This window comes from Gymnoscopelus microlampas, assembly GCF_963454915.1.
Source record: "Gymnoscopelus microlampas genome assembly, chromosome: 24".
Classification (NCBI taxonomy): Eukaryota; Metazoa; Chordata; class Actinopteri; order Myctophiformes; family Myctophidae; genus Gymnoscopelus; species Gymnoscopelus microlampas.
Window position 1 is genome coordinate 133,093 of NC_139961.1, and position 17,598 is coordinate 150,690.

The 17,598-nt window shown below is 42.1% G+C and overlaps 2 protein-coding genes across 2 annotated transcripts in view; one reads left to right on the top strand and one right to left on the bottom strand.

The window, feature by feature from the left end:
* The window catches only part of LOC311041025 (target of Nesh-SH3-like), a gene marked incomplete at its 5' end in the record, with an annotated part of 759,687 nt that overhangs the window by 131,365 nt on the left and 610,724 nt on the right, over positions 1-17,598 (top strand). The window lies entirely within an intron of this gene.
* LOC311040959 (protein furry homolog-like) overlaps positions 6,098-17,598 on the bottom strand; it is a gene marked incomplete at its 3' end in the record, with an annotated part of 56,919 nt that continues 45,418 nt past the window's right edge. The window contains exons 23-30 of the mRNA XM_084051399.1: positions 17,237-17,373; positions 10,021-10,158; positions 9,386-9,513; positions 8,587-8,718; positions 8,138-8,353; positions 7,220-7,379; positions 6,811-6,987; positions 6,098-6,135 (exon numbers count right to left, since the gene is read on the bottom strand). Of these exons, the coding sequence (XP_083907525.1) occupies positions 6,098-6,135; positions 6,811-6,987; positions 7,220-7,379; positions 8,138-8,353; positions 8,587-8,718; positions 9,386-9,513; positions 10,021-10,158; positions 17,237-17,373 (1,126 nt within the window). The remainder of the gene's footprint in view (positions 6,136-6,810; positions 6,988-7,219; positions 7,380-8,137; positions 8,354-8,586; positions 8,719-9,385; positions 9,514-10,020; positions 10,159-17,236; positions 17,374-17,598) is intronic.

The window sequence follows — 17,598 nt, forward strand, 5'->3', positions numbered from 1 at the left end:
ACGGAGCAGAGCAACACGTTTGAGGGTTTGTTTTCCAAACAACAATGCTCTCATATCATAAATCTCATATTTGGGAACACACATGTTGACATCTTTGTTATAATTGCCAAAACACGTCAAAGCTAAAGTTCCCCTTATGACTTATGAAGCTGTAAAAGGATTGGCTTATGTCTTTATTAAACCAGATATGCAAATATGTTCTGTTTTTTTTGTCCTTCCAAACACCTGAACCAAGCATAGAACTTGCGTACCGGTCAAATATGCATACATCTGTGCCAAATATACACAGTATAGAGACAAGTACACAACGTCCAGTAAGCCTGCCTGTGTGTGGGCGTGTGTATATTGAATGAGGGTTAATATCTTTTGTGACCGTTTACAATCCATTATGTTCCTAAATAATGTGTTTATCGGTGTCAGCCAGGGGTCTATAATGGGCCCCCTCCTTTTTTACCCCTTTACAAATATCTACAATCTCACAGTGCGACACGTTGAAAGATTGTAGATTAATGTAGATAACCACATTAATCCTGGCTTACCCATTTTGGGCATGCCATTATAGCCAAAGGTTTAAAGACTTAAAAAATATATTTATCAAAGTTCTCAAATTTTGAAAAATAGTTAATGTATAAAACTTCATAAGACAAGCTGTGAGCTTGTATCCAAATGGACCCTAATGCAGTGGTGGGGTCCAGGGACCCTCAGGGTTCCTTGAGGTGGTTCAAAATAGACACATACAGGTCTGGAACTTTTGAGAGTGTACAAATGGAACCAAATGGACCCGTACAGGTCCATTTGGTTCCATTTGTACACTCTCAGAGTTATGAGGGGTCATTGAAATTAAAAAGTTTGAGCACCACTGGCCTAATGCACACCAAACTGGAGGTCATCAAAGTTTTTAAAAAGCTTTGAGAATGACAGCTCTAGGAGGACTTTTCTTCACCATGACGAGTCCAGTCAGTGGCGAGTTGAACGTACCTGTCTGATAGTAGGACTCTGCCACTGTGGGCTGGGGCTGTGCTGCGGCCACAGCTGATGTAGCGATGGGCTGCTGGTAGTATTGCTTGGGGTCATAAGCGACAGCCGGGGCTGTAGACCGCACATACGAATATGTGTCCTAATAGAAATGTGTATGTGTGTTTGTGTGTGCGCACGCATATGCACCCATGTCATGGAAGGCCTTGAGAGCTTCGCTGGTGTCCAACACTCGGAGGATGAACCAAAGTAGAGGTTCAGAGAGCTGACAGGTGGAAAGATAACCCTAGGAAAATGGAAAATGAAATACACCACTTTTTAATACGGCCAAAACCCACTGAATTTGTCATAAATTCAATTTTAACCTCCATGAATTAGCATGTGCTAGGAAAATGTGTTGAGCATGCATGTTCTTTTTTCCTGCAATGTCCCACTTAACACTCATGAAGCTAAACACGTTTTACCCCTGAGATTAGGTAAAACAGGTCAATGTCATTTGTCATTTTGACAAACCACAAGGAACGTTTATCAGAAAGTGCAAACTATTTTCCAGAGCATCTGTGATGCATGTAAACCCCAAGCTGCCTTCAACGTGTGCTCTTTCCTCACCTGTCTGCCCATGTAGCCACAGGCCATGTATGTGAGTATGGGCTGCAACATGACCTGGACCGAGGTGGCCCTCTTGCTGAGAGTTGTGAGGATGGTGAACAGGCCGTCGCCCACGGAGATGGCATCTAGACCACCGTGGAAGTTCTCGTGTTTGGTCAGGTGAAGACCACTGGCTCCTACAGAGGGAAAACAACCACCATCAACTGAGCCAGTTTATTAATGAGATTTGAACACATGCAGTAATGGTTTCCGATACAGAAGGCAGCAACATGATCAAGTTAAGTCCTCACGGAGTTGTCTTGCTTTTCTTCAGCTTGTTAACGCGTAACTAGAAAGTTCATCATTTCAAACCGGAAGCAATGCAGTCAGATGGAAAAATAAATAATTGACTTTGACAAAAGACACTTGTCACATTGTAACAGGGTTTCTACACTTGGGTTCACCTTAAAGGCTTATTAGTATTCCTTATTTATGCCAATGCATTCCATCAGCCGGTTAATGGCCTAGCTTGTGGCTAGTGGTATAATTATAATAATTGTTTTATGGAGTCTTAGGGCAGGACAAATGGCATAACACTTTCCGCATAAAGGGGCCAGGTATCCAGGAGGGGCCAGATCCAGGACCATTTTAAATACTTTATATATGGACACAAAAACAATGTCTAGGCTTTATGTGGATGGTGTTAATACTTGTGGTAAAGACGACTCCTGCTTCAAAACAGAGACCCTAGGATTACAAGCACTTACTCCATGGACCAAAGTATGTCCATGGATGATGGCAGTGAAACACATAAGTTGTCACTACACAGAACACCATGACAAGACACTCGTACCTCTCATTGGACAGGATGTGCATGAGCTTGAGCAGGAACTCGCTGAACATCTGCGGGCAGGTGGATGACAGGTGCACCTGCAGTCGGGTGAGGAACTCCTGCATGGCCTGGGTGGCAGTGGGGCCCACCTGGGAGCTGTGCTGGCTGGTTCCGTGGGGGTTGCTGCCGGAGAGGAAGCGAACCAGGACATGCACCAGTGTGGGGTCGGACACCATCTGCTGAGCCGTGCTTTCCTGACCACCCAGCCCATTGCTGGAGGCTGCAAAAAACCAAGGAAGTCAGCAGTATCTTACGTAGGGAACCAAGGGGGTAATTTATTAATTCATTCATCATACACATACAAAATGGTAAGGTTGAAAACAACAACACTGACTTAATTCAGATTAGATATATATAAACCTCTTTCTAAAAAAAACATACCAAGTGTTGAGTACTGACCACAGGCCGGCATGTTCGTCATGAGGGTGAGCGAGTGAAGAACCAGACACCAGGTCCTCAGGGAAGTGTTGGGATACCAAGCCAGCACGGTAAGGAAACTGCTGATGGAGGCTGAATACACATACACATGCAGTAAAATCCTGGTTGTTAATATTACTCTGATAGTGTACAAATGTTTTTTGCCTTTAAAATTAAGATAGCTTTTATGGTCTTTCAGTACATTTTTCCCGAATAATAATACAATATTCAAAGAATAGTATGTTGTGTGTGTATTAAAGACGGCCAGCTTGCCAAATCAAGATTTACTGCTGGGGGTTAAGTCATCTTGCTACACAGCATGCTTTCTAACACTGAAAGCCTTTTCTCGTCTCTCCCATAAATCAGTTTTTTCACTAGCAAGCCGGAGAAGATAAAACCTGTTTCCACACAGTACTTTATTTTTTTGACATTCCAAAAGAACTGTGATGAGGAACCACTAGAGGAATCACTGTAGGTCAAAACTTTACACGTTTGAATAGATTATTTTCTCTCTTTTTTTTTCATTTTATGCTTTATTTCAGAGGCAGACAGGGAGGAGAGAAATGCAAGACAAGATGGGGGATTCAGATTCAAACCCATATCCTCACGCTCCCTAGGAGCATAATTATCCTGCACTAACTGGCTGAGTCACCAGGCACCCTCAGAAAAGTACATACAGCATTATGATGAACACTGACCTTGGTTGAGTGGGATGGCGGGCACTCGGCTGGCATTGAACATGAATATGTCAGAGCCGCTCTCTTCTGTGCCATTGGAGCAGGAGTTGAGGCTGAGGGTCAGCCACAGCTGCAGAAGGGACTCCAACTAAAGCACAAAACACCTCATCAGTGGGATGGAAACACACCAAATGTGTAAATAAATGCAACTGATGGTGACCTTGTAAGCCTTTGAAGTCAGTTTTAATCTAAGCCTGTAGAAGTGGTATTGAATTCAGGGAGTTTATAGTACAGCTAATTGAAAAGGGACGAAGGTTTCATGAACCCATGGAAAAACACAGACACCTAGGGTAAGGGGCACATTACATTACCGCCACTGTTTCCCAAATACCAAGCTGTGGAGTGTCGAAAGGGAATGGGTGGACAAGGACAGAGTGACATGCCGTAACGCATCATAACTCTCTAACCTTTTGCATGTGTGTTTTGATTGCACAGTATCTGCTGTAATGTAGCCATGCTGTATGGCAAAGATTGATATTTGTTCCGTCTCCTCCTGCCCTGAAACCAGGTTCAACTTGTATTTATTGTTTAGTTTTTAGCGGTGCCAACCGCTCTATATCTGACTTTGTCTGTGTGTCCGTGTGTCCGGGTGTCCGTGTGTCTGTCCGGGTGTGTGTCTGTCGGGGTGTGTGTCCAATAAACAAACATTGATGACAACATCAATACGGGGCTCATCAAAGGCACCGCTTCCTTCACACAGGGTGTGATTTTTGAGTGGTGCCAACCACTCCTATATCTGACTTTGTCTGTGTGTCCGTGTGTCCGGGTGTGTGTCTGTCCGGGTGTGTGTCCAATAAACAAACATTGATGACAACATCAATACGGGGCTCATCAAAGGCACCACTCTCTTCACACAGGGTGTGATTTTTTCTAACTAGGTAGTGGTACTGCATTCTGACCTGCACATGGTGGACCTGCAGCATGGAGAACAGTTTGTTGAAGCAAGCGCTCAGCATGGGGATAGAAGAGGCCTGCACCATCAACCTGCTGACTGGAGGAGAGGATCCTCCCCCTTGCAGCCCCCTCAGCAGGGAGTCATCTGTCCCGTTGGAGGCCTGGGCCACTGGGGACAGGGGGTGGGGAGAAGAGACACACACACGTCATGTCATCTGGTTTGACTACCAGGAAGAACCTACAATGACTATCATTGATCGCTAATGTTGTACACCAATAGTACCTATTCTGAACCTAAATCAAAAAGGTGCAAGTTATTTCGTAGTGTAAAACACTGATAAGAAAAGGGTGATTTTTAATCAAGACAGTGCTAATGGCACCTCGTCTGGTCACAGCCATGATAATGAAGATTTGACACAAAATGTCCTTCAGCTTGTAGATCTGCAATTTTCGGCTAATGTTCCCCCCAGAATCGGGGCGCTAGGGTTCAAGTGGTTAATGTAAAAAAAAGTTACAAGATTTGGGTGGATTTGGGCGCTCCCCTGTAGTAACTCTGAGGACCCCCTAGGGGTCCCGGAACCCCTGTTGAAGACCCCTGCCCTAAAGAAATGAAAAGAATAATTGAACTACAATGTCTACATTCACTAGCCCCTTTCTCACCTTGTGACACAGAAACGGAGAGACCCTGTGAGCCGGTCTTTTCCACAGCAGCTGGCGGTTTGGACACGGGGATACCAACCCCTCCTATGTAGGGGTTGTATCCATACGTGCCATAGTCAGCGCCCCAGTAGTCATACCAGGTGCTGCTTATAGGCTGAAGGACAGGAGGGAGGGAGGGAGCAATAGACAAAAACAAAAATACAAAATGTAATCATTCCTTTCTCAACACACATACCTGTACATTTGTGCTTGCATGCAAACTACCACAAGACAGCACAAGACAAAAGATAAATAAATAAAACCGCTACAGTTGGTTTAATAGTTGCCTATGGCTACATTTACATGCAAGAACATTTTAAATTACAAACTGAGAAAGGAAGAGTAACACTTTACCGACGATGGTTAGCTTGGCCAATTGAATGCATCTACACAATTTAATAGGTATTCAGTAGTGTTGTGGAGCTGTGTACTGTGCAGTAACAATTCAAATATCTTTTGGATGGGTTGAGGTCAGTGTAGCTACATTATTGATGCGCTTGGTGTTCATTTGAACTGGTGCTTGAACTGATTTATTTTTCACTAAATCAATTGTTAACTGGAGGGTGCTATGGCCAATACCACTAGCCAAATACCAATACAGTATAGGAGAAAACACAGAATAAATGCAGAGTTGAACAGAGACAAGGGAAGTCAGGCTTAACATACCTTAAATACTTTGGCGGCGAGTGGATCCTTTTCCAAATCAATATCTAAAGGATCAATATCAACATCCATCAGGTCTTGTAGCAAGTCAAAGTCTATGTCTTTATCTTTTTCCAAAGATGATAGAGGTGGAGCACCTTTGGATAACGAAAACAGCTTTAATATTGCCAAGCAAGCACACTAAAAAAACAACCAGCAAGTAAACTCAAACTGGCCTTTCTTTAGAAAGTTACTAGGCAATTTTAAGGCCGATTAAAATCACTGGTTTCTCTGTAATATAGGGAGAGTCCAGACAAAGGATTTGTTGGCCAACACTAGTCGAAACCATCTGACAACTTCATCAAATCCAACCAACTCTACCAAATCTGTGCATTCTTATAGGAATGTCAAAATCATAGAGAAGAGCCAAATTGAGTTGAAGGTGGTTTCTACTACTACATTTATGTCAGTAATTACAGCCTAAGACAGACATAATAGTTTACAAATGGAATACAAATCTAATCATGACCATGCAAACATGACTGCAGTTGACATAAGAAAACGCATGTAATCAAATTGACATGCCATGAATCTGCAATGTTTGAACTCTCACTTCAAAAAGACAAAAACACAAAAAAACTGTACATTAACAATGAAGGCTGTTAGAAAAACCTGCAAATACCCTATAAAAAACAAAACAGAATTTCCGCACAGGAAGCCATACAAGTACTGCAAAACAACACTGTGGAAGAAAACAAAATACAACATGCAGCTATGAAAAGAAGAGGGGAAGGAAGGGAAGAAAACATTTTTTTAAAACATAAAATGCATCACCGTCATCATGATCATACAAATGTGAGGGTTCATGGGGGGAAAAAAATCCATGTGGTGCTTTTGGGAGTGTGTGTGTGTTTACGGGGTGGCCTACCAACGCACTTTGGAAAACAGAGGAGGTACCAGGTGTACCTGTGATGATATCAGGCGCCAGGACCTCTTCGATGCTTTCCACCAGGGGGATGGGCGTCTGCTGGGGCAGGGAGTCGTCCGAGTCGGCCCCTGCCCCTGAAGAGGACGACGCGCCGGCCTCCTCCCCCAACGCCCCTTCGACCATCACATCCAGAGAGCCCGGGGACAGCAGTTCACCTGGGGGACGAGGAGGACATAATTGATTACATAAATTACTTTGTGGGCCTTATGTGTCCTTAAAGTAAAGAAAATAAGAAAAAAACTGTAAAACGGTGTCACGCAAAAAAATGCGTTGAGTGCATGTACTGTAGTAGTACCATGTACTGTAGATCAGCTATTTTCGCTTGTAGATCAGCTATTTTCGCTTGTAGTTTTGCCATTTTTCCTGCCAAGATGTCTTGTAGCATGCAGGTGAGTGAGTATTGGGCCCAGGCTCCTCCCCAGGAGATGTCCCCCCGGTTGAAGTCTGTCCCTACCAGGAGGAGCAACAGGCGTTCCAGCTGTTGCTCCGACACTACCTCACACAGGTGGATGGTGGGTCGGGTGAAATTCGCTATCCTAGCTAGGACCTAGAGTGGACACACACACACACACACACCCACACGAGAGAGAGAGTTCATGCTCATGAAGCAATAGTGAACTGAAAAATATACATTTCCTTTTCACTTTCATCTATTAGTCCAGGGGTCTTCAACGTTTTCAGGCCAAGGACCCCTTGGCTGAGAGCGAGATAAAGCAGGGACCCCCATTATATATTGTATAAAATATTTATTTTTTCATAGATTTCATCGGCAGCTTCATAGACTTGTTTCACATGTTGGATTCATGTTAATGTGTATTTCCAGACATGTAACCATGCACTTAAACAATACTTAGTAAACCTGACCTTTCACTCTGTACTTAGTCTGCTCTTTTTTTCCCCTACACCAAACCACTAAAGTTTGGCTAAAGTTTTCCTCAGAATAGGGATGCTTGGTTGAAGTGGTTAATGTAAAAATCACAGAAACATTTGGCGGACCCCTGTAGTAACGCTGAGGACCCCCTAGCGGTTCCGGACCCCCTGTTGAAGACCTCTGTATTAGTCTACAGATTAATAGTTTCATAAATTAATACATCAATTATTAGTACAATACAGACCATCAATCCATCTCTCTTAAAATCACTCCCAGTTCTTTCACTTTTTAATGGCCAGTAATCCATCATTTAATATGGAGGCAGTCAAGAAATCATTTAGGGTGAATAAGATGCAAAAACGTGTCCAAATGACATCTGCTTGCAGACTGACAGGAGGAGTGTAGAAATGCTATTTAATAGGTAGATTTGGGACCTTGCAGACGAAGAGCAGCAGGTCGGCATGGCACGTGAAGTCCATGGAGAGCAGGAAGAGGGCCAGCTTCTGCACGACGGAGATGCAGCGCTCGTGGGCCAGCGTGAAGGGCAGGGGTTCCACCTCGGGGGCCTCCTTGGCCGCCGTGGCCTCCGTGTCCAGCGTGAAGCGGGGACACTCGGCGGTACGCCGCAGACGAATCAGGTCCTTAAAGTGCTGGGATCAAAGGAGCAGTGGGAGAGCGAGGCACGAGGATACCAAGAGTTACTAAGTTGAACGAACATTTAATCATTCTCCATGTTAACCCATGTTCAGAAAGCCAGTCACAATCACAAGTTCAGCCGTTTTAAGAAAGCTAAATAAGGTCTTTCATTAAATTAGGGTAGCGTTGAAGTAGTTTGTTTTCATTGTGGTAGCAGATATGTGATGATTTATGTGGAAATGCTCACCTTTGATGTGGCCTGTTTGAGCTTGGCCTGCTCCACCAGGAGTTTATAGGAGGAACCTTTGTTGCTCTGGATCTTTTCCTTCTCTATCTGCTCCACCAAAGCTTTCTGTTTTGCTTTCAATAGATTTAACTGCTACAATGAAAAGGGCATGATAAATACACAATCCAACACAACACATTTCACCACCGTTTGAACTCTGTGAGAAGCTTTTAGGCCCTGTGTCTTCTAGGCATCTTGTGTGAGCAGAAAAGTGCCAAAGGCGCTGGGAACAACAAAAATGCTCAGAGGCACAGAGCCAGTAGTGTAGCTATCACTACCACGTAACATACGCATAAACACACAAACTCAGCATGAAGATTTAATGTCTGGCCGATGAAGGAGCACATAGAAAGGTTATTGTGGTCCATGTAGTATGACTCCAGATTAAAAAGGTACGACTAATATTAGTTTATTACTGTGCAATCAGAGTTTGTGAAAAGTGACATTGAAAAGCAGTGCCTCCATGAAATGATTGTTGCATCGGCACGTGTTGTGACCTTGTAGACCATCTATTTTGACTATTTTTTAAAGTTTTAAAAATGTATAAATATTATGAAAATGTTTATAAAGATCCTGCAGCTCAGAAAATGATGACACTGGAGATTCCAGTACATCTGAAAAACAATCATCACTTCATTTCCAATCTTTTTTTAATGCTTTAATCATGCTTTAATCTGAGTGTTTTGTTTTACGTACTCAACAACAAAGTTGTTGATCGGGATAAAGCTTTTCTAATGGTGTTGGGATGAGACACATTTACCTGCTTGTGGTGGACCAGCTTGTTGCGGATCTTGCGAGAATAGAGTCTGTCCAAGCTACTGTTGCCTTTGGTTGATCTGCTAGAGTTCTGAGACTGCAGACTGTTGTTTATAAAACTCCACTGGTTCCCTGCATTTAATCATGGTGAGACGGATGAAGAGGGCAGAGGAGTTAGTTCAATAACTTTCACTTTTGAGGGGCACTTGCACACAACTCTGACAAAGGCAGTAATTCCCAGGTTACAAAGCTCAAGAAAAGGCAAATACTTAATTTCAATAGTCATAGAATGGACTTATTTGTGTCAAACCCCTTCTTGCATCCAAAATATTTGTTGCACCAATAAGATTACTAGAAAAAAGCTAACTTTGAGTTCAATTAATTGACTTTATATCCCTCACTTCAAGTTGGTAATAATGTTGTCTAGACACCAGATGGTTATATTGGTGAATTATGTATGGATTTAAATAAAGAATCAGACTGGCATATGGTTAAGAGTCTGAGGAAGGCTGACACACACAAAGTATTTCCTTGACAGCCAATAAAGAAATGACACCAATGAAAATCTAAGCACACAGACTATGTGAACCGGTCCTGTCATCTCAGTTCTCAGTGGTCGATTGCAGACAGTTCAAGTACCTGTGAAGGTCCTGTCCCTGTCCTTCCCTCCAAGGTGCTTTTTAGAGCCTGCAGCCTCGTCCTCCACACTGGCCACATAGTCCAAAAGTCTAGACACCAGCATCACCACCCAGCTGATCATGGGAATGTCCAGCACACCTTGAAAACAAGCGCATACACAGAATGTAATTTTAACACTCTGGCCAAAAGCAGACAGCAGCATTTCAGATATCATGGTTCAGCACACAGGTTACAATTAGGTCAGCATATCTGGGAAAACTGCTTTCACCTACAACTGTTTCAATAGCTTTCTATTTTGGTAAGTATTTCATCTCCCTCATTTAACTTGCAGTGCCTTTAAGGAGTAGTTCAAAAATCGATTACTCACCCCTTAGAGACTTGAATTCATGGATATTTTTTTGTTTTCGTCGCATTCCTAAGTCAATAATTTGATGACCAGCAGCAGTTCCGGTAGGAGACACAAAGAGACTCTTTGTGTCTCCAACCGGAACCACTGTTTGTCATCAAATTATTGGCTATATCCATGAAGTCTCCATGGGGTGAGTAATCAATAGAAAAAAAGTCATTTTGGGGGTGAACTACGCCTTTAAAGGAAACTTGCAGTCACGTTGCACAATCTGCCAATTCAATGATTTTCTTCTACAATAACGTTATATTAACAGCTTGAAGTTTCTTGAGCCACTATATCATGAAAGGAAATTCTATAGGTCAAAATGATATATATATAGTTACACTGTTTTGAGCTCAGCTATCTTGTTCATTTGAGCAGACAAGACTCTAGCATTAGGATATGAGGTCATCCCCTTTGAGGCTCTTAATCTCTCACACTTCCTCAAAGGGAGACACTACTGCTGTAATGTTAATATAGTGCTTTAAATGATTTCATAAAGTTAGTAATGTTTTGTGGTCTTAACTATCTTATATTATTATTGTAATGCTAACAAGTGAAATGGATGTTTCTCTGTACATCCATAGTCAGGCCAGTTTAAAGCAAACAGACAATTAAAATATATTCTCAGTGCTTCAGCCACACTCAGATGAAAGTTGCATAGAACTCTTATCGAGCAGGAGTTTTAGGGAGGATAGATACAGCCCACAGGTGCCCTGAAGGGAGCCAAGGTCGTCTCCCATGGCAGCCGTGAGAGACCGTGAGACAGCAGGGAGGGGGTCCTTGCCCACCCCAACGATGGGTCGCGAGAAGGGATGGGAGCCGCATGCTCGATCCCCTACGGTGGACCAACAGCGACTCCTGTTGATGATTTTTATTCATGTTTTAGTATCTAGATGCCAGTCATATAAACGCTTGGAAAATAATATTAGGGCATTGCAAACTTCTCGACTAGCTCGAGAGGAGTGTATCTTCAGAGCTCTGAATTGAACTGTAACCGCTGGTAGAGTATTATTTTTGTATATGACAATTCATTCTGGTTGGTTAATAGGCTCATCAATAATTGTAAACTAGTTTAAGGATAATAAACCATTTTGATTCTTACAATTGTAATCACCTGTGTAGCAATTATTTCAAGGGCTTAACTCCTCACACTATGGAACCACTGAACCAGGTACCTTTTCCTTCTCTAGATTTACTTTTATGGAGTTAAGGTTCAGTTGATGTTTTTAACAATTGGTGCCTTGAAACCCGTATTGGTTCGTGAGGAGGACATCCTTTGGCAGGTCTTGACTTTCTTGTCTCGGTTCTGAGCAAACTTGCCCCGGGGTGAGAGATAAGGTTTGCTGAAACCTGTTTCGACTAATTCAGTGATTGGACACTCTAACCTGAGTTTGTTTGACTGAGATAAGCAATTGTCGTAATTCCAAAGCATTGACATAAATTTAGCTATTGTAGGACATTGATTTATAACCAAATTTAGCGGTGTTAATGAATTGTCATTGAGCTGTGTGTTTTAACTGTGCAAATCCTATTGTCAGGGGCGATAGGGAAGACATCTCAGGGAGATGTCTTCCCTAGATTCCGGGAGTTTGGTATAAACTGTTAATTTCTGGGTATTTGACAGTAGAATAAATCGCCAGGGGCGATAGGGACGACATCTCGGGGAGATAGCCAGATTCCGGGAGTTTGGTATTAATTGTTATTTCTGGGTATTGACAATACAGTCGTCCGGGGCGAAAAAGTAATCTCGGGGAGGTTATAAGATAGACTCGGGGAGTTTTAGTGAGTTATTTTAACGCACGGGTGCGGTTTTTACTCTGATCCGGTATCTAGTCGTCACATAAAGTGCTGTTAAAATCACATATAAGGGATTTATGGGCCAGGGGTTCATACAAAATAACTTCGGGGGAGTTATTACGCTCGGGGAGTGTAGCATATATTATCAATTGTGTGGGAAGGGTGGATTCCTCGCATGAAGCGCGCCGTGCTATGTGAGTTTGCATTTGGGGAAAAGCATTGGGGGGTGTGTACTCGCGACAATCAATCAATTGTCGCATCTCTTCTGTCTATCTCTTTCTAGTTCACTGTTAAATCATTGTATAACATACTACAGTTCATTGCGCTAGGAAGTGTGTGCCGTTTTAGAAAGTTGAAAGAAAAGAGAAAAGGAAAAAAGTGTGTTGGAAAGCAAACAATCTTAAAAAGTGTGAAGAGGATTTGTTGAAACCCCTAAATAACACTTATCAGCAGGGGGACTATAGAAGAGGTTATAGGGGTCCCCGTGACATGTCCCAAGTCAGGTGTTTTAACTGCAATGGTATGGGGCACTTTGCCCGTGATTGCATACAGCCTAGGCGGCAGCGAACACACGGTGGTCAGAGCCAGCAACATTTTTAGATGAATGGGACAGACCAGTTATAGGGGTGTTAAGGCAGGGGGAGGACGGTTACAGGGTTAAGCAGGACCAGCATAGAAGGCAGAGAAAAGTGATTAGAAGAGGGTATGACAGCTAGGAGAGAGGTCAGAGTGCATGCACGCACGGACACACACAACACACAATTGCTTAAGTGGCAGTACACATACGAAACCATACATTTCACACAAGGGAAGCAAAAGTTTGAGGGAAGTAAATAATAATGATGGTATGATTGCTTACTGCCAAATTATAATTGCCATTTTTCAAAGTAAATAACCCGAATGCTGAGGATAATTGCGTTCACATCCGGGGGGTCCAAGATGTTTATGGTCTGCACAATTTGCCTTTTCACATGAAGTGACACTGTCTGCAGCTCTTGGACGTGACATTACAGGCGGGAAGGGGTCAGTCTATACGAACTGGGATATAAACAATGCTGCAGGATTGTTTGCAATGCACATGCGAAACGTGCAGGAGAAGGAACTGTATCGACTGAGCATTTGGGGTTGCTCTGGAAAACATAAACTGTTGTACATTTGTCTTCTGGCAGGGGGACTGAGGAGTGCTGTCACGTGACCATTTACCGAGCCACTGGAAGATGTTAAACCAGGCTCTCTGGCCCATGCATGTGAAAGCAAAATTTCCTCTGGCAAGTTGGTAATTGAATTATTAAATGGTCAAAGTAGGGCAGAGTGCACCTTTAGTTGTATGTTTGAAAAAAAACAAGAAAAAACACAGGTTTTTTTTGTTTTTTAAGGGGGAGAGAGACAAGTAGCCTACTGATGTATTATAGCACAACATTAAAGTCCACAGAACAGAATGGAGAAAACTCTTGCAACCACACATACTGTAGTATATGAACATGGCCAATACAGAGACATTGTTGTACATAGAAAATTCACACTATACAGTACACTGACTGGCACCCTGACCAAAGATTACAAGTAAGTGAGGTAGTAGTTAAGAAAGTAAAGGTGTGCATGCATGTACGCTCAGGGTTTAGTGCACGATGAGTCAGCTAGATGGGAGGTCAAGTGAGTCAGCTAGATGGGAGGTCAAGTGAGTCAGCTAGATGAGAGGTCAAGTGGAGGTTATGAACAGACAGAGTAGTTTAGTTGAGTGTATTTCTATTAAAAGTTCAGAATTAGAAGAGTACTAAATCAACGGAGTATAGTATGGAATAAATTAGAAGTGTTTACATGTTTCTTAAATGTTGGAAAGGATTTTGAAGACTTAAATGGCATCTAGTAAGTTCAATAAGTAAGTGCGGAATGTGAGGTTTAGAAATATGACAAAAAGTGGAATTAAAATCCTCTAAAATTGTCTTGTAGGGTAGGAGGAAATATCAGAAGTAATGAAATAAAATGTATAATAAGTATAAGGAGTGGTTTGTTTACATTTTTATATTTGAATATAAAAAAGTAGGTTTGAAAAACATGTACTTTATAAGCAATAATGAATAGTTAATAAAAAGAGGTGCAGTGGGCTCATACCTATTTGAGTGTGATATCATTCTAAAATATATATATCCTACTATAATTCTAGTAACCTCTGTCTGTCTGTAGTGGTGTCACAATGTAGTGGTGTCACAACCCGGTTCTCCTCACTGGCTGGACCAATTGCTCTGATTTTGCCCACAGTCATTGACCATTACCATCTGAACTTAACTGTGAAGCCCGTCTTTCAATTTCATCAAATCTCAGCTTCTTATTAGCGTTTATGTGTCAAACAATGTCGCCTCCCGGGTTGCCAGATCATGTGCGCATATCCCCCACGGATATGCGTCGACCGGGTATGGTCTAGTATATATAATAATAATAAAAAATAAGAACGAGGAATGTTTTTAACAAGTGGCAGATGGCGCAGCGCATGTTTAGTTGAGAGTGAATACAGGCTAAAAATAATTTAGTCAGATATGATGGAGGTGTAGCAGCCCAAAACAATATTACAATAGTGTCAGTAATTAAAAGTTGGGGTTGGTGGAAGCATTGCGATTGTATTAACTTTTGTACAATCATCTGTTAACTTAAGTGATCATTCCCCATACAAACTAACCACAGGCGAAACATTCGAGGACCATATACAGGTCTGAAGGGGGACGCCCCTGGACCTGAGCAAAATGTGTAGAAGAGGTATTACAAAGTGTACAGACCCTAATTACATTGAAAGCCTCTATTTTTTCTAACAGACGCAGGAGAAACGGAAAGGAGCCCTACCCAGAGCCCAGCAATATTCAGTGTTTGCTATATTTTCTTTATAAAATGCTTGATTTATTTGCCAGGGGTTGAACTAGAGGAGGTTTTGTCTGTCGATCGGACGGTCTGTCTGTCTGTCTGTCTTTTTCCTCCCCAGCCAGTCAGCTAAGGGGGACACTGGAGCAGTTTGGGTGTTTTGGGGCGTTGGCTGTTCGCAGTTGGTAGCTGGCATGGGAAAATGTGTGTTTTAATCATTTGCCTAACCTAACCTTTTATCCTAACCCAGACACACATGATGACCACTTGAAAATGACTTGTGACATAACACTGTAGATGTTCTTCATAATTTCCCTTATTGGAGTTCACCTACCTTTTTTGGTAGGTGAGAAGGGGGACTGAAAGGAAATTCTATAGGTCAAAATGATATTATATAGTTACACTGTTTTGAGCTCAGCTATCTTGTTCATTTGAGCAGACAAGACTCTAGCATTAGGAGATGAGGTCATCATCTTTGAGGCTCTTAATCTCTCACACTTCCTCAAAGGGAGACACTACTGCTGTAATGTTAATATAGTGCTTTAAATGATTTCATAAAGTTAGTAATGTTTTGTGGTCTTAACTATCTTATATTATTATTGTAATGCTAACAAGTGAAATGGATGTTTCTCTGTACATCCATAGTCAGGCCAGTTTAAAGCAAACAGACAATTCAAATATATTCTCAGTGCTTCAGCCACACTCAGATGAAAGTTGCATAGAACTCTTATCGAGCAGGAGTTTTAGGGAGGATAGATACAGCCCACAGGTGCCCTGAAGGGAGCCAAGGTCGTCTCCCATGGCAGCCGTGAGAGACCGTGAGACAGCAGGGAGGGGGTCCTTGCCCACCCCAACGATGGGTCGCGAGAAGGGATGGGAGCCGCATGCTCGATCCCCTACGGTGGACCAACAGCGACTCCTGTTGATGATTTTTATTCATGTTTTAGTATCTAGATGCCAGTCATATAAACGCTTGGAAAATAATATTAGGGCATTGCAAACTTCTCGACTAGCTCGAGAGGAGTGTATCTTCAGAGCTCTGAATTGAACTGTAACCGCTGGTAGAGTATTATTTTTGTATATGACAATTCATTCTGGTTGGTTAATAGGCTCATCAATAATTGTAAACTAGTTTAAGGATAATAAACCATTTTGATTCTTACAATTGTAATCACCTGTGTAGCAATTATTTCAAGGGCTTAACTCCTCACACTATGGAACCACTGAACCAGGTACCTTATCCTTCTCTAGATTTACTTTTATGGAGTTAAGGTTCAGTTGATGTTTTTAACAATCATCTTAGTAATACTTGACATCTTGGTATTTTCACTGTTCTGAGAGCTACCTCCTCAAAGCAGTGCCTTAGGTTATACTTATAGCCATAACAAATCTAAGTAGACAGCCCTAAATAGAGGCAACACCCCCAAGTTTTCAGTGAGCTCAAAACCTCACCTCTTGGTGAAGTCATGGACTCAGAGGTGAATTTCAATTGATTTCAAAATAATACTACCGATTTATAAAATATTGAATAGTGTAGGGCCTGAATACATTTATGATCTTCTGCTACATTATGAACCATCAAGAACTCTTAGGTCGTCTGGGACAGGTCTGTTTTCTGTCCCCAGAGACAAAAATAAACATGGGGAAGAAGTGTTCCGTTTTTACGTATCACATATCTGGAACAAACTGAGAAAACTGCAGGTCTGCTACAGCTGTCAAGTTCTTTTAAATCAAAGCTGAAGACTTTTCTGTTTGCAGGCGTCTTTTATTGAGGCTTTTGATTCATTTCTTGTACAGCACTGTACCATTATTCTCGTACATTATCAGTTTTATTTTAGCTTATACTTATTGCCTATTCTCTTAACTCTTTAATAACCATTTATAATTGTATTCAAATGTCTTTTACGATATGCGTTTCTTTTAAACATCGTCTTAATGCTCTTAATGTTCTCAATTCACTTTGAATTGCCTTGTTGTTGAAATGTGCTATGCATAAACTTGCCTTTGTCTCAACTCAGAGGCCTTTGAGAGCATTTATGTGTTCACAGTGTGGCAGTAGAAGTTGAACTTGGCTCAACTTCAGTACAGTGATTTTTGACCGGGCTTGCTTGTACAGCACACTGAGATACTGCCAGCTAGTAGTTGTGCGGAATGGTGTGTCAGGTGTTTCTTCTTTACCTTCAGTCCTCCTCTGGCTGGCAGCCTGAGGCTGCTGTAAGGGACACAGCAGGTTGTCCAGGAGGTTGAGCAGGCCCTCTAACACACCACTGTTGCTGAGGGATCTTTGGCCAATGCAGGACAGGAGCATGAACACCCTGGGGTAGATGAGCCATAAACATCATGGAATTACTATCAGCAAGTAATTGACCATTTATAAGCCATGATAACAATTTGTCAGACACAGGACATAAACAGAACTGTATTTTACCAAACCCTATATGTTAATTTTCTTCTGATATGTGGCAAAAAATATGGAATGCACGAATAATGCTGTAAAACGACACGTTTGGCATCACAAAATGTGTGTTTTGTGTATTATT